This window comes from Perkinsus marinus (assembly GCF_000006405.1).
Source record: "Perkinsus marinus ATCC 50983 genomic scaffold scf_1104296934592, whole genome shotgun sequence".
In the NCBI taxonomy this organism is placed as follows: Eukaryota; Perkinsozoa; order Perkinsida; family Perkinsidae; genus Perkinsus; species Perkinsus marinus.
The window spans coordinates 55361-65203 of NW_003214713.1; the positions used below are offsets into that span (position 1 = coordinate 55361).

The window sequence follows — 9843 nt, forward strand, 5'->3', positions numbered from 1 at the left end:
TGCTGTGTCTAGGTTCCCCAGGAAAGCAAACTTTGGAGAACGGATGCAGTGTGAGGAAATATGCACATGATCGACTACGTGTGTTGGTGACATGTGTGGGAACTCCGAGGAAGAATTGAACCTCAACTATTATAGAAACCAATGAGCGTTTCCCTCAACTATTGAGGGAACGCTCATTGGTTTCGGGTTAACCAGTGAATTATCACTACAACCTCATTGATACGGGTTGGTCCATAGATATATGGTATAATGGGGTATTGTATGCATAATGCAGTACTAGGAAGATCGTCCTCGTTCACAGGCTGTGAGAATAGGTCATTCCGAGTTGTCTTGCTTAACCATGCGCAAGTCGGTTCCGAGAAGCCTCCTCGGAACCTCCTCGGAGGAGGCGACGGTTGTGAGACCTCGGATTGACGCTGAGAGGTAATGAGGTAATCATCAGTGAAGTCATATAGAAGAACACGGAATCTGCTCTTGGCTACAACCGTGTTACATCCGTGACTACAGAGAGCGAGTATCATAGCACTAGTAGTGCTGCATTCGGGTTCGCTGCACTACCTATCGCTAACGCGAACAGAAGAAAATCCGGGACGCTCGCAACACAGAATCTGTGTCTCCGATGTTAGAAACTGAAATATAATGCAGAGAAGCTTAAGTGAACTGGTCCAAGATAGCTGTCGATTAAAGCATATTCCTGGCCTGAGCCCTAATCATTACCCCACAATATGCAATACCCATACCGTGTTGGAAGTACAGTAGGAGTGGGCCGAATAGAATAAAGATGGACTCCGCTATATTCATGGTGAGAAGAAGACTAGGGTCGACTAACACGACTGAAAAGTGACTCAGTACCGGAAGGGGAATCAGAAATCCTCGGCCGCCGAGGCTCGGCAACCACCCAACTATTCGGAAACTGGGTGTTTTTCTTAAGCGTTGTTGATGCCCAGTGCCTCCTGTCCTTCCCTTGCATCAACGCGATCCGGAATTAGCTGGAAAGATGCGACCCTAACGTACACTGAGACCTTGAGCCACGATGGCTACGGACTTGAGACTCTCAAGTCCTCGAGTTGAGAGCCAGTAACGCTCAATGCTCATGATCAATAGTACGGAATGTATTCTATGCTCACACTCTTGTAGGCAAGCACAAGGAGGAATGTACTGACAGGTGACGCTTTCTGCCACACAGACTGGTCGAGCATCAATATATACGCCTCCGGGAGGCGGCCTCCCTGATCAGTCAGACTATGAGATAGCAAATAAAAAAATACGAGTTGAACAAGACATCAATAACGACTCACAAGTCGTCATCAGAAACAAAGGTCTCCTAAGGAGAAGCAGCAGCGATGCTTGCATGGCTGGTCACCATTTCATGCTCACTTATTTTATAGAAACCTTACTTTATATCGACGAACATCCCCATCACGCACCGGGTAGGCTTCCAGAATACGGTCCGGCACGATAGATTTAGCGGCTAAGCCGCTGCGGCTTGAACAAACCCAGGTGTACCAACTTCGAAGACCTTCCACTGACCGTTAGAATGATACTGAAAGCTACTGCGCTCCTTCAGCCGCCGAATGTGGTAATCGAGGAACACCTTGCATACAGCCGCAACCCGATGAGGAGCAGTATCTGGTCCACGAGAAGGGAGAACTGCAGCAGCCTGCTGCCAGCAGAAGAACTGATAGGTACAACCGCTGTGCCGACAGAATCGGGTGCGGCCGGAATAACTTCGTCTGCTTCAACAATAGGAGATGGCAATGGAGAGGTAGGCGTAGACCGAGTGTACCCCTGGTCCAGGGGCCCTGGACCAGAGAGTCAGGAGTTATGACCCCATCCTCACAATTGATAGTCAGAGGACGGGTGTTGAGCAGCAACGACATCTCTAGCAGGATTGGACGTAAAGAACGAACATTCTGCATACTCTGGGGGTCGAACTCCCGGAGCATACGACGGGTATAAGGTATCAACAACATCGGTCTGAGAAAAGTCCTCACAACGCCATGCAGCCTTTCATAACACGACCTTGCCCACGGAGCAACGGCAGCGCTCAACCAAGAGAGAATATTGTGGTCATTAAAGAACTGATTCCATTGAGAACTTTTGGAGTAGGATGCTGTGAAGGTCTGTGAGATTCGGCTTGTGTCAATTGTTGTCTTTCGTGATATTTGTCCCATTGTGGTTGATTCTCAGCGTATCATCGCTGAGCTAAGCTGTAGTCATTTGCCTACCAGTGATGATTATAAGTTAAGTCTCTCTAATATTTTGGTCGACGTTGGGTTCTGGCTCTCAATAGATGCTCTATGACTGAGGACCAACTGGGGGGTCCCCCATAACATAACAAACTCTTGGAATGCCATGATGAGACCTGTAGTAGATTCCGTGGGAGTGTAAATAAGTGTCCTATAACGCGTAGCCACACAACAGAAGCTCACTACTTCAACACGCTCAATAGTGGCATAATCGATTCCAATGGCCTCATGAGGCCGATACGAAGGAGTGGTAAGGAGAGTACAAATATCGAATATCGGTCCCTAACCGGTAATGTCCATCTAGCCTTACGGTCGAAACGAATACATAAGACGCACTGTTTTCTACAAATCTGTCTACCTGCTACAGTCACATAGGTACGTCAATACCCAGTGAGCAATTGAGACCGCAAATACGAAGGAGAGCAATGATCGTCGGAACGATGAATGTCTCTGAGGAGAACACCCTGCATATACGATGAAACATACGGTGCATACTCTACAATCCTCGTTGGTGCTGCTGAGCTAAAGTGGACAACATCATGAATACGGGAGTAAAGCTCCGCCCAGTAAAGGTCTATCTGAGTATACACTGTTTTTGGAATCTGATGACGATATTGAATACTCACATACACAAAAGAGTGACGAACCGTCAATGATAGTAGGGTTGGTATCCGAATCGCGGCAAGTATTACGGTTCGCACCTGAATTGACGGTATGATGGGTTTTATCACCAATGGTGATTCGCCATGCAAAGAACTTCTCTGGAAGAAGATTCAAGTGGTTCATAGACGTAGTCACATGGTTCAGTAATTCCACAGGGAGCGTTGGTAGTATTTCAGAACCCGTCTCCACCTCTCGGAGATGAAGCCTCGATCAGTTTGCCGACTCCATAACTGGCCTACCGCGAGTACGGATGATCGGATCTTCAGACCCTGAGACGTCCCCTCGGAGCTGGTGGGAATACCGTTGTTGATCAGCTTCAAGGGTTCGGCCTTGTTGTCAGAGGTATCGAACCCGTACCAGCGCCCACGTTTGTGGACATGAACATGCACTTCCTTAGCATCGAGATCACTGAAGGCCTTGCGGAGCGACTCTGGGGAGATCGCCTTATCAGCGCGGAAGCACACGACCGATTCCTCCGGGAAATTAGATGCCCACTCAGTAATGCTAGGTCCACGCCGTAGAATCTACGGCGTAGATATCCCTGGTCTGACCAGGCTCGTCATCCAACACTTGTCGAATCCGATCTAGCTACGCTTTAGGTAACCTAAATTAGGTTGCAGGTGATAGGTCGCCTCCGCAAACTTACAAACCGACCGTATCATTTGACATAAATTAACCGCTGGTGATAACCTAGGGGCAGGAGCCGTGTTGTGAACCCTGACGAAATCCTCCTATATAGGCGCCTCTCCTTTCGGAACTTCTCCCAGGAATCCTGGGCCAGGATGCGGTTAAAGGCCTGATTGAGTATATCACTCATCTCCTGCGATACTTGGTCTGGAATCCAGACTATGCATCGTCACGTGACGTAACGATGCATAGTCTGGACGTAACTTACGTCCACCACCCTCTCGCACACTTCAACCACATTCTGAAGGTCCCCTGATTATCGAGAATGCCAAGACCCGCCTCATGGAAGATGATATGCGCCATCTCACTGTGATCCCGAAACCGGAATTTATCCTCCAATTTACGCAGAAAGATCTTAGCCATGATCGCATTCAAGTTGCTCAGTTTAGGCGGCTGTGGGTTGGACGTATTTCCTCGCCTGTCGGGCTGGCGTCAGCTGACGGCTCAGGGTGATAGGATTAACGGGGGTTATCGAAACACAACTCGAGCTTGAGCCAAGATGGCTACGGACTTCTCGACACTTAGCAAGAACAGATTGCACCGAACTCGCATGTTCGGTTCTAGCTGAAGCATCCGTACGCACGCACAAGCCCGTGACAATACCAGTGTCACGCAGGCTGTCCGGAATCTACCATACTATAAACTTGAAGGTTATAAACTTGTAACGATAATACTCGGCGAAAAAGAGCAAAGCTCATAACACCTATCTATGTTCACAGGCCCAGAAATCAAGAATCTCGATCTCACCGGGCTCATCATCCCATTCAACGTCAACCCGACCCGAGGCACGCATATCACGCACTGTACCCTTGAACCGTCGGCGCACAGGTCGTCGCCGTGGAGGATAAGCTACATCATACAGGACTCTAAATCTCATATCAATCAAACTCGGCAACCCATAGATAATCGGATCAGACGATGATGAGTCAGTCCCATTAGGGCTACGGGCTTTCACGAAGGCCTCATCATATGGTCGCTCAGCAAGTGTGACCTTGGCACACGCGTCGGCAAAGTGGTCCTCGAGCTCCTCCTCCTCGACAAAGAGTGCATGTAGCTCAGAGTCCTCCCCGCCGACTCGCTCGGCCTTTCAATCTCGAATGGCTTGACATTGGGCTGCTAGGCGGTCGGCCAAGCGTGTTCTGGCATCTTTTCCCCTAGTAGTGGACGACTTGAGACTTTGAAGGCTTAGAGATCCTGTGTAACAGGTTGCCCAGTTGATAGTTAACGCAACTAATATTGTTACGTTGATAACCTTATTTTCATATAAGTAATTAAAGGAATAAAGTGTCTTAGCCTAGCAGTAGACACATTACACAAAACGCTAATGATATCAACAACGCACAACTCAGACTGTCACATCTTCCCGCCCGCAAACGGAATATGGAACATAAGAGTCTTCGTTTGCAAAGAACCATAAGAATCAAAACCAATATTTGCAGATCGCTCTACAAATGCACGGAATCCACCCACTTTACGGAAAATATCTCTAGTTGGGCCAAACCGCTGAAGAAGGTAAGAACGTACAACATCAGTACTCATTGGTCCCTTATGATTCAATAAAAGCTGATGAATATAACGCTCAATGTCTATGTGATGATCTTCACCACAATGATCATCACTAACAGAGGCAGGAGCATCAGCCGTAGAGACCTCATCATTATTGTCGTCATCTTCACCACCCTCCTGTAGGCGACCAGTCTCTTGGTTAGATTGAGAAGATGCTGTTTCATAAATTAACTTGAAATCATCAGCAGGTAAACAATGGTCCAAATTATACGGGCCAATAGGTCTCTTAGCATCATCTTTAGGGTCAACCAAATAAACCGAATGATCACCAACCAACTTAGAGACCTTTAATGGAAGAGACCATCTATAGCCCAATCTTGGATTATTATAGCTACGAACAAAAAGCCAACTACCAACTTGAACTTCCGGCGGATCCACTCGCTGATTATCATAATACTTCTTCTGTCTGAGCCGATTCTCCAATGTGGCATCCTTCACTAAAGTAAATCCTCGGTGTAGTTGGTCAACAAAATTATGATAATAGTCATATACTTCTTCGTCAGTAAGATCCAACACATCAGATGATAACGGCATAGTGAAATCAGGTTCTGAAGGAAGCAACGGCTTTCGACCATAAATGAGCTGATAAGGAGAAAGATTCAATCCCGGAAATGCTCTTATATTATGGGCAAAAGTAGCTGCAGGAAGATGTGCTTCCCACTGCCCACCAGTTTCTTCCAACCATATAGCCACTTCATTTAGTAAAACTTGATGAGACCTTTCATTTTGACCGTTCCCCTCCGGCCGCCTGCTCGTACTAAGACTCGTAGACACATTATATAACCGACAGAGATTCTGGAAAGCAGATCCTATAAACTCTCCTCCTCTATCACTATGCACCCTGAGAGGACATCCATGGACACAATAGAGCTTCTGCCATAATTGAGAGGCCACTACAACACTTTGCTTGGTCGGAATTGGTACCGTTATCAAATAATGAGTGAAATTATCCTCAATTACCAACACATGGCGATTGGGTGATATATCACTAATAGGTAGATCGGTAATCAAGTCCACTGATACCAAGCTCCATGCTGCAGCGATAACATTCAAATGCATATATCCATACCTCTTCGGCCTACTCTTCCTACGGCGACAAGGGAGACATAATCGAAGATGCTTCTTTACTGAGCTGGTAAGACCAAACCAAAAATACTTCTGCCGAAGACTTGCACATACACTTATCCTACCAGGATGTCCTGCTAGAGCTGAGCCGTGATGTGCATAGAGTATTTGTTTTTGAAGAGAAGCTGGTACCACTAATCGCAGAACATTGTCATTCTGATCATCACCTGATGGTCCTACATAATATAGAAGATCATCTTGTAGTTTAAATAAGGACGCCATTCTTCTCCACTTCTTCACATCACGAGACTGATCACGTCCATCCGGCATAGTCTTGGATCTCAAATAACGACACAGATCTCCGTAAACCGGATCTTCGTGTTGTTCTCGGCGAAAATCTTCTTCAGATGAGGTTATTCCCTCACCAGCAGCTATCAAGCAGGTATCATCATCACGCTCTATAACTTCTCGAAACTTAAATTCGCGCAGACGAGGGATAGAGTCGAACTTGTACCATCTTCGTAAAAGGTCACCATCAACCTTACTTGGCCTTGTTGCCAAATCTGCATTATTATCCTTAGTTCTCACGTGGGCAAGCGTGATACGAGGATGTTGTAGAACTTCACGCAGCTTAATCACCCTCCTCCTCTCAGCTGTAGGCAGCTTATCATGCAAACCATTTACTAGCCGATGGAGGCAGATCTCACTATCACTACAAACATAAATATGCTGATCGGAGTCGGTCTTGAAAAAGGATAGTACATCCAAAGCCAACATGAACGACTGCAACTCCTTCCGGGGCACCGTCCACTTGGCTTCATTGTTTGTAAAACAATGACCACGTCCATATGCCAAGTTATCACCAACATAACAAGCCACTGCACACGCCTCCTCTGAAGCGTCAACAAAGATATATATCACTTGGTCTTGTAGTAACTCTCTACTAACCGGTAATCTCTTATCCAATAGAGAATACCATTTCCCAAGAGCCTCTCCATATGACTTGGGCAGAGCTTCATCCCATCCATAATCACAAGCTTTTTTCAATATAGATCGACCTACCATAGCAATAGGCAGATCTAAACCTAGCGGATCAAAGTGGCTATTCACAATACCATTTAGCTTCCGACGAGTAAGCTTCTCATTAGGTAGAGTGGATACTTTATATGTAGACGATATCGAATCTGTATCCCTACCCGACCAAAGAACACCCAATATAGCTTTTGCAGATATTGTGTCATTAGTAACCCACTTCAACTCGTTGAACTCTTGATAAACATCTTGAAGATATCGCCGTACTTCACAGAGCTTATCATCACGCTCTTGGGAAGTTCGACCAAAACAACCCACATCATCCATCCAAGTATTCTTCAATAGATTTTTATTTGATGATGTGGCTTCCGCTAGTGATAACTGTAATAAATGTGGGCTACACCGTAGACCCATAGGTAACCTCTGAAATACATAATAGGACCCTCGCCAATAATACCCCAAATATGGAGTATCAATAGGGGATATACATACTTGTAAAAACGCCTCAGATAAATCCCCAAACAAGAAGTATTTATTACTTCTCCAGCGCAGCAACACATGTAATAAATCAGAATGTAGCCAATCACCTGCCAACAAGAAGTGATTCAGCCCTGAGGCCTTAGCGTCCCATACAGGACGAATTTTTGATGATGTCGCACCAGGCTTGAAGACACATTGATGAGGGATAAGATGTTTCAGTTCAGAAAGCTCGGCTTTCCGGACATACCCTTTCTTCTCATAGAGGTCGAGCTTCTCATCATAGGCTTCCAATAGCCCCTGCTCTCGAAGATGGCATTCCAGTCGACGTGCTCGAGATACAGCCTGAGCCTGATTTAGTGTTGGCCTGGCTTCAGACTTCCATAATAGTCTCACCTCTGACCTTTGAGGCGAACGGACAAGAGCAGACTGATTACCATCATCCTCAAACAATTGGAGAGGAACAACTCCTTGTAAAATCGGATGACGGATATGCAAGGCTTTCGGACCTGCAGTACCATACTCAATCAGAGCATCAAGTCGACTAAGAGTATCATTTCCCAGAAGCAGATCAATATCATTTGGTAACGTCGTATTAAGACAGCGAGCTCTGAGATTAGCTAAAGGAGCTTCAGTAAACACCACTCCTTTTATACAGCTAAATCTCACCGGGAATTGCACCAATCTAGTAGCATAAAACGGCGAATTACCAAGGCCTGTGAATACCTCAGGCTTAGCAAACTTCTCCACCGTCTCAATCTTGACAGCACCAGAGGCTCCAACCCTCTGGAGAGTGCGCTCAGTAATGAGGCTTCGAGAAGCTCCAGTATCAACGCACACCCTTATCTCAGTACCACCAACTGAGAGGCTAAAGCATGGTAGGTGCCCACCACTTAAAAGTGCCGGTATAGTAGGAAAGCTAACTGAACCACTATCATGGGACTCAATCGGCTTACCAGAGGAATTATTGCCTTCCTCTATAGGATCATTCACCAATGCATCTTTAGCGACACATTCACTATCACCCACTGCAACTGGCAAAACCGGCACCTGTTGACCGGTAGTTTTATCTTGGCGTTGTAGAGGACAATCTCGTTTTAGATGACCCACCTTTTGGCAACGATAACATCTTATAGGTGTTCGTCCACCTTTAGTAGCATAATGGGCATTCGAGCTAGTGGAGTTACTTTCAGTGGTTACAGAACGGCCTGAAGCATCATGAACAAATTTACACTTAGACCCATATCTACAGGAACCCTTCAAATAGTGGCGACACACTTTCTTACTATTTGCAGAAGGAGAAGCTGTAGAAACCAAACCGGTCTGAGATTGTTCTTTATTTTCAGAACCATACGTTTGTTCACAGAACCGTTTAACCAACATACCAATTTCCTCCAATGTCATAAGCTCCACTTCCTTCGGCTGAAGACTGATAAATCGCCGGACATCAACAGGAAGGGCATTCATAAAGTCAATTATTTTCTGACTCTCATCAAACGAAATCTTGAGAGACTCGAGCTCCGAACCATACAACTCCCAGTTAGCTAGGAAGATCTTCACATCACTCACTGTAGCTTGAGACTTCAACTTCAACGATCGATACTTCTTGAAAGCCAAAACTTTACGTTGCTGGTCAGTCAGACCATAGGCCTTATACAAAAACTTCTTCAAACCAACATAAGTAGGCTTCACAGACTTCACGTAAACATCAGCTACTGATTTTGCTGAGCCTACCATACTTTGCCGGAACATTTCCATTTTAGTCTTATCAGCCACATCGCCGGTGAGAAGGATCACCCTCTCCCACTCAATAACAAAACTTTCCCAATCTCCTTTAACATCCTTATTATCAGGATCATATTTGGGAAGTTTCAAAGTATCAACCAAGCGAATATTAGCTGAACCGGCTCGAGTCTGAATAAGATCTTTTTGACTCTTCACAACTTCGGTCAGCCCTTTAATAAGGCCTTCTAATTCAGCAAAAGAAGCACTCATAACCACTTACAAAGAGAACCAATACAAATAGGAGCAAATGTCTACTTCAAAGGGAATCTTTCGGACACCAAAAAACCAATTTAATACTCACTAAAGAGGGGTTCTCGGT

The 9843-nt window shown here is 45.7% G+C and overlaps 3 protein-coding genes across 3 annotated transcripts in view; all 3 read right to left on the reverse strand.

Annotated features, from left to right (window-relative positions):
- Positions 1-4952: 4952 nt before the first annotated feature.
- Pmar_PMAR018159 (hypothetical protein) lies at positions 4953-5699 on the reverse strand (the record flags this gene model as incomplete). Its single annotated transcript, XM_002784779.1, has 1 exon — positions 4953-5699. One exon carries the CDS (start codon positions 5697-5699, stop codon positions 4953-4955), a length of 747 nt encoding a protein of 248 aa, XP_002784825.1.
- A 3326-nt stretch (positions 5700-9025) lies between these two features.
- On the reverse strand, positions 9026-9709 carry Pmar_PMAR018160 (hypothetical protein; the record flags this gene model as incomplete). Its single annotated transcript, XM_002784780.1, has 2 exons — positions 9026-9062; positions 9104-9709. Coding segments are annotated over 2 exons (643 nt in total), but the record flags the coding sequence as incomplete, so codon positions are not given.
- A 71-nt stretch (positions 9710-9780) lies between these two features.
- Pmar_PMAR018161 (hypothetical protein) overlaps positions 9781-9843 on the reverse strand; it is a gene marked incomplete at both ends in the record, with an annotated part of 394 nt that continues 331 nt past the window's right edge. The window contains one exon of the mRNA XM_002784781.1: positions 9781-9843. This exon is cut by the window's right edge and continues 4 nt beyond it. Coding sequence (XP_002784827.1) covers positions 9781-9843 — 63 coding nt within the window.